We start from the raw sequence: 21,258 nt of genomic DNA on the forward strand, positions 1-21,258 counted from the left end.
CAGGGACCCCAGACCCACCCCCATGTCTCCAAATCCAGAGTCAGCTGCTGGCAGGCCAAGCCCCAGCTTTCCAGACAGGGACGGCGGGGAAAGAAGCAAAGACCCCAAACCCCCTCCCTGCTGCCTCCACATGAATCAAAGCTGAACGGAGACCAGAACCAGAGCCGGACTCCAAAGGTCCGATCCGTGGGAAAAGAGGCTGTTCACGCTGCAGAGCCCCTGGTGCACACTGCTCCTCAAAGCTGTAAAGGCCAAGAGGGGAGGGGCCAGGAAGAAGAGGCCCAGGGCCGCCCACCGTCGTGTGCCTCAGGGCGCCCTCGGCAGCCAGCCCTCCTTCCCCTCCCTACAACCCCACTAGACGTGCACACAGGGGACTGTGTCTCCCAGAGGTCCCCACAAAGAGTGACATCCTCCGCCCCGGGGAGCTCCTCCCAGGCCACCTGCAGGGGAAGGGGCAGTGGGTGGGAGGAAGGCAGTGGCACCCGGTTAGGAGGTTGAGTGGCCAGGGAGCCCAAATGGGGAGACCTGGAAAGCTGGGGAGGCTCACACAGCCTTCAATAACCAACCCTGGAGGTAGCTGGTCTCAGTCCCCTCATCTATAAAACGAGGACGTGTCTCAGAACCGGGTGAGCACTCGGTGAGCTAGCCCACGGCACGTGTTCGGACTGCAAACAGCCATGCGGGCGGAGTACTAACGCAGCGACCAGAGGGAGTACTGGCAGGACGCTGACTGGGATCCTGATCGTGACAGGGAAGAGCAAATACCCACGTCTGCCCTGCCCACGGCTGCAGCTACAGTGTCCAGCACACGCAGTGGCCTCCATGTGACAGAGAGGACGATCAGATTGAGTGTTGGATGGATGCGTGGGTGGACAGGTAAACGGGTAGATAGATGGAGAGATAAACAGGCAGATGGATGGATGATGGATGGGTGGATATGTGGGTGAGTGGAGGGATGGGTGAGTGGATGGATCGGGGGTGGGTGGATCAATGGGTGCATGGGTGGGTGGATGGATGGGTGGGTGGATCAATGGGTGTATGGATGGATGGATGGATGAATGGCTGGATAGACAAATAGGTCAATAGAGATGGGCGAATGGGTGGATAAGGCTGATATGTGACTGGGTAGGCAGGTGGATGTATGGTGGGCAGATGGAAAGATACGTCAGCTTTCTCTAAATCCATGACCTGGGGGCCAGGTTTGAAGCACCTCAATCTTCAGTATGATACCTTACAGGGAACAGCTGCCCACATTTACTAAATTGATCCAATCACAGAGCCCACAGAGCCAACCACTCACCTGGGGCCACCCCACTGTAGGAAACTCCAGAGACACGGAGGAGGGGGTTTCCCTCGTGGTCCTCGCCCTTCACCTTGAGGTAGAAGCGCTCCGAAGGGGTGTGGAAGGGTGGCCCCCCCCACAGCTGATGGGTGGATCCGTTGGCAAGGGGCTGTGTAGGCAGCGTGAGGAGGGGCCGCCCTGAGCTATGGGAGAGCTCCACCGAGTCGAGGCGGCCAGGGGCCTGCAGGCCCGTGGCGTTGATCACCAGGGAGATGGGCACTCCTGCAGAGGTGGGGGTGAGGAACGAAGGTCAGGCTCCATGAACCTCCTCAAGTAGGGGCCCCGGGACCACACCTCAGGGTCCCCACTGCTCGGCTCTCCGTTACCTGCTCCCCATCTTCTACACCTGTCCCTGGGCCAACTAACGCTGGGGGTGGGAAAGGCACTGGGGTCTGCTACTGTCCATGGTCCTGAAACGCCACTGTCCGCCCTGCACACGCTTCCCAGGAGCTTCTAGCACTTCTGTCACCCTGTAGACTAGACCCTCGGGATGGAGCTGGGAAGGGGCTGCCCTCTGTGCCCACACCCCGGTGTCAGCTGTCATCAGACAGGCTTCGGAGGGTGGCCCCAGCCCAGGTGCCTACCCTGGGGACTGACTGACACAGGCCCAACCTCTCTGCGTGCTCAGTTCTCTTTTCCACCCTCACGGAAATGCAGGGCTCTGCACACTGCCCCAGGAGGGGCAGAGCTGGCCTCAGGCTTTGTCACGCCCTCAGCTGGCTTGGAAGTTTTGATCAGGTCTCTCCCTTTACGCACAGGGACTATTTTTATTGTTCAGACATCATCAGCTGGGGGCTGTGGGTGTGGCTGGTGTGGCCCAGGAAATGCCTTAGAAAGGGCACACGGGGGTACTTCACAAAGTCTGAGGAACATGGACTTCCAAGTCAAGCTTATTTTGGTGCAAAAATATTTTTGAAATCCATGCATACAAATGATCTTCAAAAAAGCACATAAAGATTCAGATTAAAAAGCTACACATGGATTTCAAAACTTCTTAAAATTTTTATTTATTTGGGGCAGAAGGACAAAGGGAGATAGAGGGGCAGAGAGAGACAGGGCTCCCACCCAGCAGTTCAGTCCTCAAAGGCCTACGATGGCCAGGGCTGTGTCAGTGCCAAAGCCAGGAGACAGGAACTCAAGCCAGGTCTCCCACAGGGGTGACAAAGGCCCAGCTACTGGGGCCGTCACAGCTGTTGCCCAGGATCTATGCTGGCAGGAAACGAGACTTGAGAGTACAGCCAGGAGTCAAACCCAGGCACTCCAAAAAGAGATGCAGACATCTTACCCACTACACTAAACACCTGCTCCCTGAAAAATTCTTGGCACCAAAACAAATTTGGTTTTTCATTCCATTTTTCCCAATGTTTGAAGTGCCCCACATAAAAATATAGGAGTTCAGACTCCAACCGAAATAATGCAGCGACATTTCAGGCAACCACCACCTGCCAAGCCGCAGTCTGCCCCGTGCCCTAAAGTCCACAGCACGGGGGTCTAGTGCCAACCAGTAGTCATCATTTGCATTACCCTGCTGCTAATCTTTATTTTTCTGTCTCTGACCCACATCTTAGCAAAAGCAGAAACCCCAGAGGGTCCCTTGTGGGCTCCTGTCCCACTCAGTCTGGAAACCGGCCCTGGGGACAGCACCCCGTAGGATTCCTCCCCCCTCCTAGCTGTGGCGAGGTCCCAGCTTCTCCACTCTTCCCACTTTACAATATTGGCAAAACAATCATGGGACAAGCGGCGGCCCCACTTCACTCTCAGGAAATCACGCTGCCCTGGCGAGGGGAGCAATCGTTGTAACCAGAACGACAAACGTCAGAGAAGGCGCAGGTCCCCGTCCCGACTCAGCCTGACCTGGCCCACGCCCCACCTGTCTCTCTTCAGAGCTGGTCCCAGCAAAATCCAAAAACCAGCCCCATTGCAAGGTACCACGCTTTCCAGACCCCCAACCTGGCTCCCAGATGGGATTTCCTGGCACAGGCCTCGGGCAGCCTGAGCCAGACACCTCTGCTGGTACGGGGGCCCCGACTTCTCCAGGTGGAGCCACAGGGAATCCAGGCAACCTGAGACCCCGTCAGGAAAGTGGCCCTGCGCCTCCAACTCCATTTGGCACCCCTAGGCCAAGCCAGCTCCCACCAGGACATCTGTTCTACGGGGAGGCACCACCCCCTCTTTCTAAGCCATCACATCAGCTCCCTCGTGCCCCTTCTTTGACTGGACCAGCCTGCTATTGCTGGAAAGGGGAAGATGGGGGACATGTTTGGACAACAAGAAAAGAGAAGGGGTGAGCTCAGCGAGAAAGGGGACAACCTGAGGGGCCCATGGCATCCAGGAGGTTCCCTACAGGTGTGTGCCACCCGTCACGTGGGCTGAGGGCCAGGGCAAGGTGCTGGCCTGGGCTCAGCGTGCATCCTCCTGACCTGGGACAATGTCATCCCACAGCCTCACAGCCACGGGCCCCACCTGCCCACCATGCCCAGAGCCAAGCCCATGGCACAGGAAGGCAGCTTAGCATGGCCCCAGGGCAGCACCGTACCTTGCAAGGGCCACTCGATGGTGTGGTTCAGGTCCAGGGAGGGCTGCGTGGAGAAGCCGGCTCGGAAGTCGATGTTGCTGACGCCCGTGATTCTCACCGAGTGGCGGCCGCTGCTGTAGATCTGGCAGAGGCCCCGCCCCACATCACCACAGCATCCCCCACCCCACCTCAGCACCCCAGAGGCAGGGCGGGAGGCCATGGACCTGACCCAGCCCCAGGTCAGCAACTGGGATTTTCCCGCCTTGGCAGACAACATGATAACCTTCCGGCTCCCTGGGGCCCAGCACGGTGCTCCCCCAGGGGAGTAGCAGAGCCCCAGCCACAACCCCACTCTGAGTGGGCCTCCTGGAGCAGCCCCGCCTGTCAGTCCGCCCCAGCACCTGCAGCCCCCTCTGCTCCCTGCATGGCCAACTCCCCACCTCGCCGTCCCCATCCGGGTTAGAGCTCTCAGCTCAGATGCCGAGTTCAAAGAGCAGCCGAGTGGTGCCGCCACTTCCCCTACAGTACCTCACCCCGTAGGCGCTCCGTAAATGCTCACCTGATCAGCGGGAGCTCACCCCTTCCCAGGGCGGCAGCTCTATCCGAGCACGATATCTGGTTCCTGGAACTGAGCAGGCCCTGTCCCCCGCCAGCCCTATGCCTCTGAGCCATCTCCCCAAAGCTGCCCCGGCTTCTTTCCTGCGCTCTCCACAGGGCAGGGTTCTGAGCCCCAAGTCGGGGGAACCCTGAAGTCATTTCTCCAGGCCCTGCTTACCAACCCCAAACTGTTCCACTTGCTCCCACTAGGAAAAGCAGAGCGCTCTTCTCTGCTCTGGACCCGTTACCTCTATTGCTATGCCCACACCACTGCCCAGGCTCCCCTCGGAGGAGAAAGGAGATGGTTCTGGTTCGGGAGAATCAGTCTCTCCCCAGCCCCGCAGCCGGCACCCCTACCTTGATGGACCACAGCCCGGGATGCTCAGGCTTAAAAGCCACGACCTTGGCCGAGTCGGGGATGTTGAGGAGGACGTTGAGGCCTTCATCCTTCTGCAAGATCCTCCCTGTGCAAGCCCCAAGCCACCAGTCAGTCCCCGACCTTTCTTGGGGTGCTGGGGCCCCGTCCTGTCTCCTGGAGCCCCCAGCCCACCAGCACCAGTCTCCCCAGCCCTGACTAGAGGGACGTGGGCAGTGCCCGGGCCTCTGTCTCACTCTGCACCCAGCCGCACGGCTCCCCGGGCACGGGCTGCACACCTGGCCTCCAGACCTAGCCATTCATGGCATTCGCCGAGCCTTGTGGGCCAGGAGGCCAGGTCCAAACGCCATGGGCTGTTGCCCTTGGAGGCTCCAGGACCCCGCTGAGTCTGTCCTCCAATTCCTGCTGCCTCGTGCACCTTACCCCTGGACCTGCGTCTCTCTCTGAACCCCTGCTCCCTGGCTCTCGCTCTGCAGCCTGTCGCCGGCAGAGGCCAGACCTCGAAAGTTCATACCCAGCGGGTCCCGAACTTCAATCTGTGGCCCTGGCCCGCTCAACGAGACGGTGACCTCCTTCAGGCTGGGGTCAAAGGGGAGTCTCCACGTGTGCTCGCCCTCCTCCTCATGGTCCGTGGACAGCAGGTGCACCTTGGAGGCCTGAATTGCTGACTCCACCCACTTCAGCACCTGAGAGGTGAGTGGGAAAAGCTGTTAACAGCAGGTGCCCGTGATGTCTTGCTTGTGCCTGGCCCGAGGCAGGTCCCTAACCAGCTGCCAGCTGGGTGCAGAATCTGCTCCCTACTCAGGTTGCAGGCAGCATGCAAACCATCCAGGCCTCCCCAGGCCACCGCCCCCCTCTGCCTTCCACCAGGCCCAGCTCTCACACCTGTACCTGTCTGGCTTCTGTGGGCTCTGGGCTGGGACATCTAATTTGAGGCAGAGGACTCCCCTCAGAGGGAAGATGCAAGAATAGATGGGTATGCTTCAACAGCCACCTCCTCCAGGAAGCCTGCCCAGAGGCTTTTACACACAGATGAACCCTGAAGATCCAAAATCACCCCGAAGGCTTCAGACTGTTCCCACCAGGGCCCAGACCCAAGCCCCTTCCCCAAGGTGGAGGTGAGGAACCAGCAGGCTGACTTTTCACAGATTTGAGAAGTCTTGAACCCTTGATTGCTCTAACCACTAGCTCATTCTCAAATCAGCCAAGTTCCACGGAGGAGCAGAGGCAAGGAGGCTCTCAGGCACATGAGTTTCGGGGGCTCTCAAACCTCCTCAAAGACCCCCCCTGCGTACAGGCCCCCGGGTTAACAACCCTTGCCCCATCTGCACGCAGGATAACTGAGTCCCTCCAAATCCCTACCATGACCTCCCAGACCCCGTGTCTGTATCCTGGCTCTCACCCAGCTGACCCAAGGTCCCTATCCCCGACTTCCTCCATGCTGGCTAGGCTGGACCCCCAGGAGATCCCAACCCCCCCTTGCAAGAGGCTCCACCCCCTCACAGTCTCCCCCTCCACAGCCCGGAGCAGGCTCTGCTCCCTGTGTGCGCCGCTCAGCTACAGTTTGCACCCCCTCGTTCACTTACTGGATCTGTGCCTGCTAGGGCTTAAAAACTAGAGAACTTCAAAACAATCCACGGAAAAGTGCAATTAGGAGATAAGTTACACGGATGCCAAAAATGGGAAATCCATGCAGCTTTTTCTTCATAACACACATTTTCCAGGAATATTTTGAAGACCTCTTGTATGCATGCATTTCAATTATTTTTGTACCAAAATAAACATATCTTTTAATTCCATTTTCCCATGAGATTTTCGCCCTCCAAAAGTTCACATATTAGAAAAACAATGCCCAGGGCTGGTGCTGTGACATAGTGGGCTAAGCTACCGCCTGCAGTGCTGGCATCCCATATGTGCACCAGTTTGAGTCCCGGTTACTCCACTTCCGATTCAGTTCTCTGCTATGGCCTGGGAAAGCAGTGGAAGATGGCCCAAGGGCCTGGGTCCCTGCACTATTGTGAGAGACCCAGAAGAAGCCCCTGGCTCCTGGTTTCAGATTGGCTCAGCTCCAGCCATTGTGACCATTTGGGGAGATAACTAGAGGATGGAAGACTCTCTCTCTCTCTCTCTCTCTGCCTCTCTAACTCTGTCATTCAAATAAATAAATAAATCTTAAGTAAATGATAACTATTATGATTTACTTATAAAAAAAGAAAAAAGAAACGCGATGCCCAAGTCCAGACGCTCATGGCAGTGGCAAGTGGGGGGGTAGGGGGCCCCTGGGAAGGGACGAGGTCAGGAGGGCGGGGCCTCCGGGACAGCCTCAGTGACCTTCTAAGAGGAGGAAGGGGGTGGAGCCAGGGGGGCCCTGCCGCACCTGCGATGCCCCCCACCGTGTGGTGGCCCAGCAAGAAACCTCCCAGCAGGTGCTTGCACTTGACCCGACCTCCCAGGCCTCGGACCATGGCCACAGAAACTTCCCTTATAAGTTACCCCATCTAGGACAAGCTGTCACAGCAACAGACAACAGTGGGAGACGGTGCCTGTCCTCCAGGGGCACTCGCTGTGCCCCGTGGATCTCGGCCTGAGCTCACCTCGTAGGGGAGGCACCGGGGAAGCTCTCCGGGCCTGTGGGCAGTAGAGGGCACACCTGCACTTCCCCTGGGTTTACCTCTCAGACGCCCTGCTCAATCCTCCTCCCTCCCCAGCTCCGCCCCTTCCTTCCCAATGGCCACGCCTCCCTGGTACTGGCAAGGAAACCAGGAAGGAGAGACAGGAGCCCACCCCCTGGCCTGGGTCATCCCACTCCAGGCCCAGTGACCTCAAGAAGTGTCCCGTGCAAACCCCACATCGGCAACAAGGGCCCAGCGAAGCTGTGCGAATCGCCACCCTCCCCCCACACTGAGAACAGCTGCAGAGCCCTGAACCCTCGGTCTTGGTCTCGGTGGGAGGTGGGCCAAGGACAAAATGAACTGCAAGGGATCCCGGGGCTGGGGGACTGCCAGCCCTGTGATCTAGAAACTGTTACGTATCCTGTAGGATAAAGCAAATAAGAAAAGATGACGGTATTTTCTGAACCAAGACTTCCTCTTACAACCAATGTTAACAGAGAGCTATGAGTATAAAATCAAATAAACTAAGCTAAAAAATCTGTAACGTGAAATTTGAATTGAAATATCAGGATCAGGGCTGGCACTGTGGTGCAATGGGTTAAGCCACTGCCTGGTTAAACAAGTTCAAATCCCGGCTGCCCCATTTCCCACACAGCTCCTGGGAAAGCAGCAGAAGACGGCCCACGTGCTTGGGCCCCTGCATCCACGTGGGAGACCCGGGTGGAGTTCCAGGCTCCTGTTCCGGCCGTTGCTGCCATTTGGGGTGTGAACCAAGGATGGAAGATCTCTCTGTGTCTGCCACTCTGCCTTTCAAATAAATGAATTTTTTTTAAAAAAAGAAACATCAGTATAAACAAAATAGAGCAATGGATGGATAGTAGATGGAAGACAGATAAGTCCAGAAAAGATAATGCCCCCAAATTCCACCGATTTTGTTCTCTAAATGTCCTTCCCCACTAGGCTTCCCTGGAGAAACGGCTGACCCCGGGTGTGGGCAGGCAATGTACCAGGCCACCTTCGCTGAGCAGAGAGGGGACACACGTAAGGGTGCAGGAAGCAGCCTGCGGAGGCCCCGTGGGCTGCATCTGGGCAACGTGAGCCCAGAAAGGAGTCATTCCTCTCTCAAGGAAGAGTAACTGATAGAGTCAGTTGGAGCACATCGGGTCTATAATCCACGTGTCCACAAGGAGACCCCAAAAAGAGAGTAACATTTCAACCAGCAAAACCCCACCTGCCACTAGTAACAGTGACTCCTGCATTCAAGAGAATTAAACAGGAATCGCGGGGCCAGTGCTAAGGTGCAGCGGGTTAAAGCCCTGGCCTGAAGCATCGGCATCCCATATGGGCGCCAGTTCTAGTCCTGGATGCTCCTCTTCCCATCCAGCTCTCTGCTACGGCCAGGAAAAGCAGCAGAAGATGGCCCAAGTCCTTGGGCCCCTGCACCCATGTGGGAGACCCTGAAGAAGCTCCTGGCTCCTGGCTTCAGATCGGCACAGCTCCGGCTGTTGCGGTCATTTGGGGAGAGAACCAGTGGATGAAAGACTGCTCTCTCTGAAACTATTTCAAATAAATAAATAAAGCTTTAAAAAAAAAAAAAGTGAAATACCCAGGTCTCAAACAGGCACTGGAGGCGTAGCTTGAAAAAAAAAAAAAAAAGGACTATTGGATAGACCGGACCTAGCCCATTCTAGAGTATCTTAGATTCTTTTTTACACCAAGATGAATCTTTTTTTAAATTCTAGGATAAAGAATTAAATGCCAACTCATTCCTTCCAATGAACAGAAGTCCTTGGGAGGAAGCCCACTGATGTGGGAGGGACAGTGCAACCAGGGAGCCGTCGCCTGGTGAGCCCTAAGAAAGCCATCCCCCCAGACAAGGATCCCTGCAGAGCATGATGGGAGACCGAGCAGCCACCAGAGCCAGAGCCAGAGCATCGCCCTGCAGACCACTGGGGTCCAAAATGGAAACCCACGTGGGGCTGCCTGTCACCAACTCACCCCACCAAACTCAGCATGCCGGACAGGGGGACCACCAGACGTCATCCGCCTCCTGCCCTGACGCCATGGGAAGTCCGCCGCATGCAGAACCGGGGCCGTGGCACAGGCCCACACCTCTTCCACAACGTAGCGTCCACAGCTCCAGATCCGAGGAGACGCGGCAGACACAGCCACTGCACACAGCCATGACATCCCGAAACCCGTGATGGAGGACGTGGGGAGGACGGTTAGGGAACCAGAACACGAACTAGTGGGCAACACTGGGGAATCATTACTACTTTTTAAAATAATAGAATAGGTTATGTTGGAATAGGTTATGTCTTCAAAAAAAAAACAAAACTCCATGCTAAATTATTTATGGATAAGGTGTCAGGATTTAACAAGAACTATAACAAGGCAGACAAAGCAAGTAAAGCGAAAAAAGTTAACAATCGTTGAATCCAGGTGGCTTTTCCATATCTTTGAACTTTTTCATAGTAATCCAATTTTAAAATTTTTTTGTTTATTTTTATTTGAAAGGCAGACAGAGAGAGAGAAAATCTTCCATCCACTGGTTCACTCCCCAAATGTTCACAATGGCCAGAGCTGAGCCAAGCCAAAGCCAGGAGTCAGGACATCCCAGGTGGGTGGCAGGGACCTGAGCACTTGAGCCATCATCTGTTGCTTCCCAAAGTGTGCACTAGCAGGACGCTGGCTCGGAAGCAGAGTAGCCAGGACTCAGGTCAGGCACTCCAATATGAGAACCCAGCCATCCAACGTGACAAATTAACTGCTGTGTCAAACGTCCAACGCACGGTAATTTTTTTAAGTGAAAATCATTTAAAAGCAGCAGGTATGCCACGATTTTAATAGATGAGAGATCTTCCAGAAGTTCACAGAAAATGTGTATCATGAAAAAGCCATGCACGGATTTCCAATTTCTTGCACTAAAATAAACACATCTTTTAATTCTATTTTTCTACAAACTTTTTGAAGAGCTCTGGTCTACCTGGGCATGTATGGCAGGAAGCTCTCCCTTGCCAATTCCAATCAACTGGAAACGGCTTTCTGGAATGCTGTTTAAGGAAGAAACGTGAAGTCACATGGAGCCTCCATTAGAAAAGTTCTGTGATGGATTAGCAATGTCTGCCTTGGACAGGGGATTAGAAAGCGGTGTCTCTCGTGCTACCTCGTGGGCGCCCTTGCTCTAAGTCAGAGTCCCTTGCCTCTCCTGCTGATCTCCCACAGAAGGGAAAGGAAGGGAATTGGAAGAAAAGGACTGTGTTCTGCTCAGACTGAGCTAGAACATATGTGGCAAGCTGTCAGTTACCACAGGAGAAGAATTCTGTGTTCTGCAAACGCATCTGTTTTTAGACCGGAGCTCCTGCCGTCTGCTTTGCCCAGCTTCCTACGTCACGTATCTCTCAACAGAGTCCCACCTGGCTGGGCCACAGAAGGGGGACAGGGCTCCTGGTCCATGCAGGGGTAGGAGATGGGGAGCAGCAGCCACAGAGGCCCCCGGAGAGGCAGCCAGCAGCTGGCGACTGCCCTGACATCGTGACGGCTCTGGGTGTAACCACAGCCTCTTCTCTGGGGGCCCAGGCCTTGCCAGGGGCCAGGAGGAAACGAGGACCCTGCAAGCTGCCGCGAGGTGGTGGCAGCACCAGCTGACAGTCACCCGGCAAGTCACAGCTGCTACTGTGTCGCAAGAGGCATCCTCACTTCCTTCTGGGACACGCTGGTGGAAGGAGGGCGCCCAACAGCTCTGGCTACCATGGAGAGGGCTGGGGCCCAGAGGACAAGCCCAGAGACCCCAGCAGGAGGTGGGGGTCTGTCCAGGAAGCATCTCACTGCTGGGAGCTGGGGCATGGTGGGGAGCTGTCCCCCTGCAGGGCCAGGCCTTCCAGACCCCTGGACACCCCAGGGCTTCCTGAGCACAGAGACCTCATTAAGCAAGCGCGATGTTTATCTGGTGAAGGCAATGGCTTCCAGATGTGGGGGCGGGGGGCCTGGGAGCCAGCAGTGCGCCCTGGTGGCTGAGGGGGAAGGAATGAAGGAATCTGACCTGCTACCCTTGCCAGATGGCTGTGGCGGGGCCTCCACCAGATACATCGGCCCCAGGACCCGAGACAGCCAGGGTGGCTGAGGAAGTGCAGAGCGAGGCCAGGGCCCAAGCAGGCCTCAGAGCCACAGATTAGAAAACTGAGGGCCAGCTGTGGACGCCAGGCTGGGGGCACCGAGAGCCCCAGGCCCCAGGGCTGGTTCCCGGATCCCTCGCTAAGAACCCACTGCAGACTGGGCTCCAGGTCTTCAGGGGGCTTTCTGGGAGCCCAAGCTTCCCACACACTGTCCACCATTTGTCCTCACCACAGGGCTTTTGTTAACCCACTCAGTACCGTGCCAAGGCCACACTGAAGGCAGCTGGCAGTGCTGAAGTCTAGGGCCAGGTGTCTCCTCTGAGCTCTAACCACTCCCCCACCCCACTACCCCCTGGGAGGGTCAAGGATGAGGTCATCTCTGGGCCCCTCTGCATCCCTTAATGGGAACCACCTGCTCACCGCCCCGCCCCCGCCCTCCCTGCCCTGGAAGGTGAGTCCCCCTCCCCCTAGTTGATGCATACAACCTGGGCAGTTTGCCACTTGTACCTGGCTGTGCTGGCGCGTATGTGTCGTGTGCCGGGGACAGGGGGCAAAGCAGAGGAGAGAAGATGGGGAGTGGGAGGTGGAGAGCCTGTGGGATGCTGTGCCCAGGCAAGGGGGCTCGTGGGCCTGGCTGTGTCTTGGCCACAGGTGCACACCCTTGGGCCACCTTGCCTCCTCTACTGCGAGGAGAGGGTCTTCTCCCTCCTTTGGTTCCCCTAGAGCCCTACCGGGGGTTCCTGGAACCGGGGAGGCCGCTCCACTGGTGGGAGAGCTCCACCCCAGAGCGGAGCCTGAGCTGTGGTCGGCCGACACCTTACACTGCATCTGGCAGAGCAGGTGCTCCGTACACGAGCGCAGACCAGCACACGGACCGCCCTTCTCCCAGCTGGAGCCCCCTTGGCTTGGGGGAAGGCGTCCTACGCCTCTCCCAGGGTGGGATGACCACAGCCCTGGCTGCCCCTGTCGCTTTCCCAGGCTCGCCGAGTGTCTGAGAACATCTGGAAAGGGCTGGGTCCAAGGCATTAGGCTAATGAATGACAGAGCTCTGCATGCAGGAAGGAGAGGGATCATTCCTGTCGAGCGGCAGCTGAGCCTGGCCATCCACGTTCCCAAGTCAGACACACTCAGCCAGCCAGACTCCCACGGCCGAAAGCTGGGTACCATGGGCAGGAGCCAGTGGGTTCGTTTCCTGCCCGGAGGGAGAGGCTGGCAAGCCAGGCCCTGGCCCAGAGCAAGCCATCCTCCCCCAACCTGCCCGGCTACCCTGCGCCTGGTTCACGCCTAAGCAGGAACCCAGTCCCAGGCATTGCTCTCTAGGTCTCCCCAAAGCGAGGACAGGCATCCCTCCCGCTCTGAAGCGCCTCCCGCGCTAGCCAGGGGCTCGGTGCCAGGGGAGGCTGACATGCCAGCAAAGCAAGCCGAATGTGTCGCAGAGAACCGTAAACGCCATCTGTCAGCAGGGAGTTAGGGCACGCTAATCTAAACATGGCCCTGGAGACCGAGAGCGTTCTCTTCAGCTCATAAATACACAATACACAAAACCGCGTAGAGCAGGGCTGGCCGGAGGCCACGGCCGGCCCCAGAGACACTGCTTCTCTCCTTCCAGGCCTCAGGCGCGGCGGAGCCCACGCCTGCCACTTACCCGGCACCTGCTACGCACAGCTCTCTGCACAAGGTGCTGGGGATTCGGTGGCAAATGGGACCCGTGTGGCACACATGGGGCGCGCACGCTCCAGCAGCGTGAGATAATTGCTCACTCATAAAATCGCCCAAAGTAAGCCGCACAGGGAGCTGGGAGAGGGTAAGGAAGGAGACTGAGCCTCGACAGGAGGTCACGGGAGGGCTCCGTGGGAATGCGCTGCTGGGGCCGGGAAGATGAGGAGCCGGGGGGGGGGGGGGGGCTGGAAGAACGAGCTGCAGGTGCCAAGGCTCTGGGGGGTGGGGGGCGGTGAACAGACAGCAGAGAGACAGCCAGGAAGGAAGTGGTGGACAAGGCGGGACCCAGGCTGTGAACACAGAACACAGGCAACGAAGTAGGGACCTGGGTGCTTCCAGGGAAGGCGGGGAGGGGCCTGCTGGTCAGCTCTGCTTTGGGCAAGTCGGGGCGCACTGGGAAAGCCGACTGGCAGCATTGCTTCCCCGCTCTGCTCAGTGACCCTGGACAGCAGCGAGAAAGCAGCCACGTTGACCGTATTCACACCACGTATTCACACCAGAGCGTGGCTGCTAACCACGTCCCATCGCTGCTGGCAGGGAGGGGGAGGGAAAGCCGGCCCCACGCTGCAATGGAGCCTGGAGGCGGGCAGGGCAGACGCCCGGCCCACAGGCCAGACCTGGAGGCAGACAACGGGCCTCAAGCCAGAGAGCCACGCAAGCCGCCTCCTGCCAAGGCCCAGCTCTGCTGGTCCCCACTGCCCTTCTGCCCACCCCACATTCGCTGACCCTGGGAGCATCTCGGAAGACATCCCCCCCCACTTCTGCCCCACGGAGCAGCTGCCGGACGCAGGCCCAAGCCCAGGTGCTGCCCCGGTCCCAGCCTCTTCTCCTGCACGTTTTCCACCGGCAAAACCCAACACACCTGCCTCGTGGGTTCTGCAAGATGGTGTTATAACGCCACGGGGCGGTGCTCGCCACGGCTCAGCCACCACTGCCACCCAACCTGCGCTGCTCGGGTCCCCGTCTCCGGCAGCTGCTCCTGCCCCAGGCTCACCTCGGTCACTTGCTGCTTGTCCAGGTGGAACACCTGCCCAGAGCTGGTGGCAGCAATCTCCTCGTAGGCCAGGTAGCCAGGATGGGTGCGGTCACCACAGTCCCCCGTCAGCACGAACACCACCTGGAAGACGGCCAAGCAGCCGGCTCACAGCTGCTCAGGTGTGCGTGCGCGCGCGTGTGTGTCTGTGCCTGTGTGTGGGGCAGGAACCCCACAGGGTGGAGTGGCCCGGGGTGCGCCATTTCTTCTCTCTGGGCTCAGGGGACACCACCATAGGAAGGGATTAACCACAGTACCCAGCCCATGGGGATCGGGAGATGACTCAGGACAAGTACCAGCCAGGGCCAAGAACGCAGTAGCGGCTACTACGAAATCTACAACAAAGACAGGCATGGCGGTCAGCTGGTCAACTGAGCTCGGCCTGGCCCTGGGGGCTGCACCAGAAGACGCCTGAAGAACTGAGTGGGATCTGGACAAACAGCAGCGCCTGCCTCCCAGCCCTGAGGTCTTCCTCATTCACATCCCTTCCCCCAGCCCTCGCTGTGAGAGCCACATCACGCCTTCCACGCCTGAGCCACGGAGCGGGGCGGCGAGCCGCAGGGGCGATGCGGGATGAAGATGGATGGCAGGCACGTGACAGGGTGTGAACAGAGTAGGGCGGTGTGGTTTCTATCAAGAACAAAGACACCAGGGCCCGGAGCCTGGGAACACACTTGGAATCCACCAGACCAGCCAGGGCCTGACAGGTGACGGCTGTGGCCGCCAGAGGCTGGCTCCAAGGCTCCCAGAGAGAAAGACCAGGCTCCTCCGGGGGCGCTGCGTGGCCCCGCGCCAGCCCCCCAGGCCGGCGCACTCACCTGCGACTGCTTAAGCTGCAGGAGCCGCAACAACTCCTCCTTCTTGTGATGGTCCTTGGCGCGGGCGTCCGAGAAGACGTAGATGAAGGAGCCGGGGTTGGCGACCTCCACCGCAGCCTTGATGGCCCCCACGCTCATCTCCGGGCAGTCGCCACCTCCCTGGGGGACGGGGGCATGTCAGCATCCCGCCCTGGGATACCTCGGAAACCAATGGGATTTGGGGGCCACTGAAACTGCCTGTGTCCTAGCCGCTCAGAGAGGCGATGCAGCTGAAGAAGCAGTATCCCCGCAGCCGGCACCACGCGAGTGCCCCAGCCCCAGCCCTGTGCAAACCGGCCCGGGGGCAGACGTTACCGGTAATGAGTGCCACGCATGCGGCGGGGGGATGGGAGCCACAGGGACATCGCACAGGTGGCCCAGAGCAGCCATGTGTTAGCGAAGGCTGCCGGGATAGAGGGGCCCCAGAAGGGGCAATGCCATGTGGGAAGCATCCAAGCCGCTGACCCCCTCCCCAGATCCTCTTTGGAATCTGCCCTAGCACTGGCCCCAAACGATACGCACCCCTGCCCTTCCTGCCCAGCAGACGGGGGCTGGCGCAGCCCGGGAGCGCAAGCTCGTCGGCCAGGCGTGCACAGCCAGCAGCGGGGTGTGTGCGCAGGAAGTGTCCAGGGGTAGGCGCTGGGCCCTGGGAGCTGCCCCTTTCCTACGTCACTCATCAGCCCACGAGCGTGAGCCCTCACGTGTGCGGGGCCTGCTACAGGCCCATGGCAGTGACCTAGACCACACCTGGGAGTCTGCCTTCCGGAAGCTGGTGGTCTCAGCGGGCAGGGACAGGACAGGTACGGTGGCCAAGGAGCCCAGGTGGCCGTGGGGCGCCTGACCCAGTGTTGCCCTGCTTTTGGGGTCTGAATCGACCTGCCCCAGCTCCCCTAGCCACCACCCCACCTGCAAATGGGCATCAATGCTTCCTCCTTTCGCCTCCTTCATTCGTCCACTAACAACAAGCACCTACTGTGTGCCAGGGACAGGCACAGTTACAAGGGCTCCAACAACGAGAGACCTGCAGGCCCCGATCCGGGGTACGGGCCACAGGAAGGGCTAGGAGGCCAGTTAGGGCAGGAGGAGAAAGCCCCATTCTGGCCCCTGCTGGGGCGAAGGCCTGGGAGTCTGGCGTGCACGGTGAAGAGCAGCTCAAAGGGTCAGCGGCCAAGGCCAGGGGCAGCCCACCTGCACGTAGAGTTCTCTCAGCTCCCTCTGGAACACGGCTGGGTCTGCAGTGAGGGTCACGGGGCCGATGTCTGCAGGGAAGAGACAGAAGGAAGCCCGGATGGGTTGAGTCCCAGGCCAGGGCTCCAAGCTCTAGGGGAGCCCACAGAAGAGGCAGGAGGCAACTCCCAGCCCCCACCCTGGCGAGCAGATCCCAACCTAGACCTCAGGCTGGGCCAGGACCCCCCGAGAGCCCCTCACTCTGCCACCCCCGCCACTCTCGGTGAGGAGGAAGTTCTGAGAAACGCCCAATGCGTCTCAGAACACACACAGCAACTACCCAGCCCCAGGCTGACAGATCAGAGCGAAACCTCCAGGATCTCCGGCATTTAACGGTGTCGGCGGTGAAAATGACAAAGGTTGGCTATGCTCCGCTCCGTGTCGGCGAGGAAGGGGAGGCTCTGGAGCGTTCACCCACGGCCGGTGGGAATGCAAAATAGTGCAACCACTTTAGAAAGCCACGCTTGGGCCCCTGCACCCGCATGGGAGACCAGGAGGAAGCACCTGGCTCCTGGCTTCGGATTGGCGCAGTGCCGGCCGTAGTGGCCATCTGGGGGGTGAACCAACGGAAGGAAGACCTTTCTCTCTGTCTCTCTCTCACTGTCTAACTCTGCCTGTCAAATAAATAAATAGAAAAATAAAATCACACAAGTGTCTACAACGTCATGTACCCAGCCCAACCTAGTCCAAGAGAACTGAACATCCGAGTCCACTCCAGGACGCGTGACCCGGCAGCCGTGTTCACACCAGGCCAAAACAGACTGAGCCCAGCGCCCTTCCACCCATGCGTGGAAAAGCAACTGTGGGGTGTGCACATAACCAAGTTCTACCCGGCAACAACACAGACACGGCTACCCAGACGGGCCGTGCCACAGTGAGACTCCACACAGAAGACTGCACGAAGGAACCCAGACACCAGGCAGCACGCTCGACGTCGTTCCGCTCATGGGAAGTTCTGGAACAGTCAGAGCTGACCCCAGCTGAGAACAGATCAGGGGGCCCAGGGGCCAGGAGAACTTGAGCCGGAAGAGAGGCCCAGGGACCGCCCGAGCAGAGAGCTGTGTGCTGTGCCGGGAGAGGGGCTTCCACAGGGGAGGGTTTGTCCAAACTGCACTGCTAACACGTGCGCGTGTCAATGCGTGTCAATCCAGCCCACGAAATGAGAGCTGGACAAGCCGGTAACCACGGAGGAAGGCTGGTGGGAAGACGACGAAGCCGCCTTTCTCGTGTGTATTTGGAGCTGCTGGGTTATAGCTGTATGAGGACTCGTTACATTCTTATTCTTATTTTGTATATACCTGAAATGCTTTCTAATAAAACGCTTTTTAAAAACAGGGGTCGGGAGCCAGTGCCGTGGCATAACCGGTTAAGCCGCAGCCTGCCGTGCCTGCACCCTACGTGGGCACCCATTTAAGTGCCGGCTGCTCCACTGCCAATCCAGCTCCCTGCCCATGTGCCTGGGAAAGCAGCTGAGGATGGCCCGAGTGCCTGGGCCCCTGCACCTGCGTCAGAGACCCAGGTGAAGTTCCCGGCTTTGGCCTGGCCCAGTCTGTCATTGTGGCCATTTAGGAAATGAACCAGAAGATGGAAGATCTCTCTCTCTCTTTCTCTCTCTCTGTCCTTCTCTGTATAACTCTGCCTTTCAAATAAAAAATATATCTTTTTTCAAAAAAAAAAAAAACTGTTTTGGCTGCACACTTGGTGCAGTGGCTAAGACACCACTCTGGACGCCTGCATCCCATACTGGAATGTCTGGGTTCAAGTGCCAGCTCCTCTGTGCGTCCTGGGAGGCAGCAGACAACGGCTCAAGTAGTTGAGTCCCTGCCGCCCACACGCAAGTCTCGGATTAAGTTCTGGGCTCCTGGCTTTGGCCTGGCCCAACCTCAGCTGTGGCAGGCATTTGGGAGAGTGAACCGGCAGATGGAAGCTCTCTCTATAAATCTGTCTCTGACTCTCTCTCTCTCTCTCTTTTTCAAATAAAATGAAAATAAATAAATAAAATTTTTATGGGTTCAAAAAATAGCAGTCATGGAAAGCCATAGCCAACATAAGCCAAGGCTCCCGCAGCACAAAACCAGGGCTGGAATCCACGGTGGGGGTTCTGCGAGGCCGTGGGGACCTCAGCTTTCTCAGGAAAACGTGTGCGTCCTTGTTCCGACTGTCGCAGCCTTCAGTCGAGGAGTTCCCAATCCCAGCTGCCCCGGAAACCCCCCACCCCCACCAGCTCCTCAGCAGACGTTGGGTCTTAGAACGAGACGGAATTCTCTCACTCTCACCCTCAGTTACCAGGGAAGGACCTGGAAACCCCTGGGCCCCGCCCCCACCTACCAGACCTTCCCGTGACCTCTGACCTCTGCTGCACCAGCTCAGCCCTCAACCTTTGACCTCAGATGGACAGGACCAGCCTCCTGGCTCCATCCTCTACCAGCTGTGGGGCCTCTCCAAGCTCAGTTCGCTGGCCCAAGCCTAAGTGTTCCCATCTGTAAAATGAGGCCAATACCAACTCCACCTCAGCTGCTACGAGCCACGCACGCCAGCAGGTAAGCTAGGCTCAGAGCAGGGCCCGGCACTGCAGCTCTGAACGTGAGCACGGCTGTGCCCCAGCGGGGCTCCCCCCCACACAGACGGTCAAATCAACACGAGCTCCTCGGGTTCTAGTTCAACTACGAAGAGCACTGGCCGCACTCGCTGTTGGCTATTTCCTTATTAGGGAGTCATCGGCATTCCGTGCGTGGGAAACGCTGATGGGACATTAACGCCCGACTCTCACTGAGCACCTGCTGAGCACCAGGCCACGTGCTGCCCACGCCTTACCCACGCTGACAGAATGGAAGCCCAGGGAGGTCAGGAAGTCGCCCAGGGACACACAGGCAGCAGGTGGCAGAGCTGGGAGATGGCCAGGACATGAACCCCCCGAGCCCCTGTTCCCTGGGCCCCGTACACCGAGAAGTTCCCGTATGCAGACAACAGAAGGCAGGGCCAGGGGCCTCTGTATTTCTGCCACCCGGGGAGTCACTTCCATTTTTGCCTATGGCCTTCAAACTGTAGTTATGTAAACACAAAATACAAAGTGCATACGCAGAAGGTTTGGGTGTATAACTATACTGTTCTTGAGAGGCAGAGAGGAAGAAGAGAGAATGAATCTTCCATTCACTGGTTCACTTCCCAAATGCCCACAGCAGCCGGGGCTGAGCCAGACCAAAGCCAGGAGCGTCTCCCACATGGGTGGCAGGAACCCATAACTTGACCCACACTGCTGCCTCCCAGGGTCGCATTAGCGGGAAGCTGGAGTCAGGAGTCGGAGGCGGGTTTCAAACCCCAGGGCTCTGGCGTGGGGCTCAGCTGCCCCCACCCCTGACACAGGACTTTTCACCTGATTCTTTTCACCGCACAACAGGGTAGATACTCAGTGCGACATCACTTGTAGTAGCTGCAAAAGTATCTCCTTTGTATAAGTACCTAAGAGCCACCTTGCGGACCCCCGCTGTGTGGTCTGCTGCTTCCAGAGTGGACAGAGCGCGATCTTTATGTCCAAGGACTCGCCCTGCCACACCCTCAGGCCTCATTCCCAAGAGCAGAGTTCCCAGTCCTGGGCAAGGGCACTGGCGCCGCAGGCTGTGGAAGCAAACACAGCGACCTCAGAAGTGGCCTCCTGTCCCTAACCGCCCCCACTCCAGGACCGGAAGAGGAAGCTACGGGCGCCCCTGCTCAGAAATCCATCCCGACCACCTCTCACCTGAGACCCAGTCCTGAAAGCGTCAGTTCAGCCCTCCCTGTCCTGCCCACGGCGTGGCCCCTGAACTCCACAGTTCCCGGAGCTGGCCCAGGGCTCTGCTGAGCTCCTGCTCCCTCTTCCCAGGGAGGTAAGAAGAAGGAGGAAGTTGCTGAAGGTGAGTATCTCAGGAGAACTGTGCTCCAGCGGGAAGAGGGGCCACGGCCGGGGTCTCTGTGCTTCCTGCGGGATCGGGCCAGGGTCAGGGGCTGCTCTTTGGTGGACAGCCAGCAAAAGGCCAGGGCCAGCGTCACGGCATAGCGGGTTAAGCCACTGCTTGCAATGCCAGTGTCCCATGTGGGCACCAGCTGGAGTCCCGACTGCCCCACTTCTCATCCAGCTTCCTGCTAATGTGCCTGGGAAAGCACGGGAGCTGGCCCAAGTGCTTGGGCCCCTGCACCCACATGGGAGACCCGGATGAAGCTCCTGGCTTTTACTGGCCCAACCCTGGCTGTTGAGGCCATTTGGAAAGTGAACCAGCAGATGGAAGACCTTTCTCTCTCTCTCTCTCTCTCTCTCTCTCTCTCTAACTCTGCCTTTTAAAGAAATCTTTTTGGAAAAGAGGAGGGGAGGGTGGGATGGGCACCTGCATGGCTCAGTCTGGTCAGCTGGGTTGAGGGTGGGGCGATCCCAGTGCACGGCCTAGGGATCCTGCCTTCTGGGAGCGAGCAGCGTGCTTCAGGGAGACTGGGTCCCCCTGAGCAAGGCTCAGGCCTCCATGCACAGCTGTCCCCTGCCCCGGGGGTGTGGCTGATGCCTGTCCTGGGGAGCTTCCAGGGCGGGGGGGATCCCCTAGGCTCCAGGCCGGGGCAGGCTCAGTCTCCCGCTGCAGCACCTGCAAAGAATGCGGGTTTATCCCTGCAGCTCAGAGCCTGACACGCAGGCGTGGCAAGGCCGGGCTCCTGCTGCCACCCCGGCAGAGACGCGATTCCTGGTCTCTGCCGGCCTCGGCGGGCGGCTGCTGCCTGGGCTCACAGCACCTTCCTCCATCTTCAGCCGAGGGGCATCTTCCAAGCTCTCCATCTTTGTCTCACTCTGTCTCTCTCCCCCTCCTTCTCTCTCCAGTCGCATGCCCTCCTCGGTTCCCACTCCT

General features: G+C 58.4%; 1 protein-coding gene across 1 annotated transcript in view; it reads right to left on the minus strand.

The window, feature by feature from the left end:
* The window catches only part of HMCN2 (hemicentin 2), a 139,177-nt gene that overhangs the window by 106,933 nt on the left and 10,986 nt on the right, over positions 1-21,258 (minus strand). The window contains exons 2-8 of the mRNA XM_062208446.1: positions 16,355-16,425; positions 15,128-15,286; positions 14,271-14,393; positions 5,345-5,516; positions 4,812-4,918; positions 3,879-3,999; positions 1,301-1,564 (exon numbers count right to left, since the gene is read on the minus strand). Of these exons, the coding sequence (XP_062064430.1) occupies positions 1,301-1,564; positions 3,879-3,999; positions 4,812-4,918; positions 5,345-5,516; positions 14,271-14,393; positions 15,128-15,286; positions 16,355-16,425 (1,017 nt within the window). The remainder of the gene's footprint in view (positions 1-1,300; positions 1,565-3,878; positions 4,000-4,811; positions 4,919-5,344; positions 5,517-14,270; positions 14,394-15,127; positions 15,287-16,354; positions 16,426-21,258) is intronic.

This window comes from Lepus europaeus, chromosome 12, assembly GCF_033115175.1.
Source record: "Lepus europaeus isolate LE1 chromosome 12, mLepTim1.pri, whole genome shotgun sequence".
NCBI classification, from domain to species: Eukaryota; Metazoa; Chordata; class Mammalia; order Lagomorpha; family Leporidae; genus Lepus; species Lepus europaeus.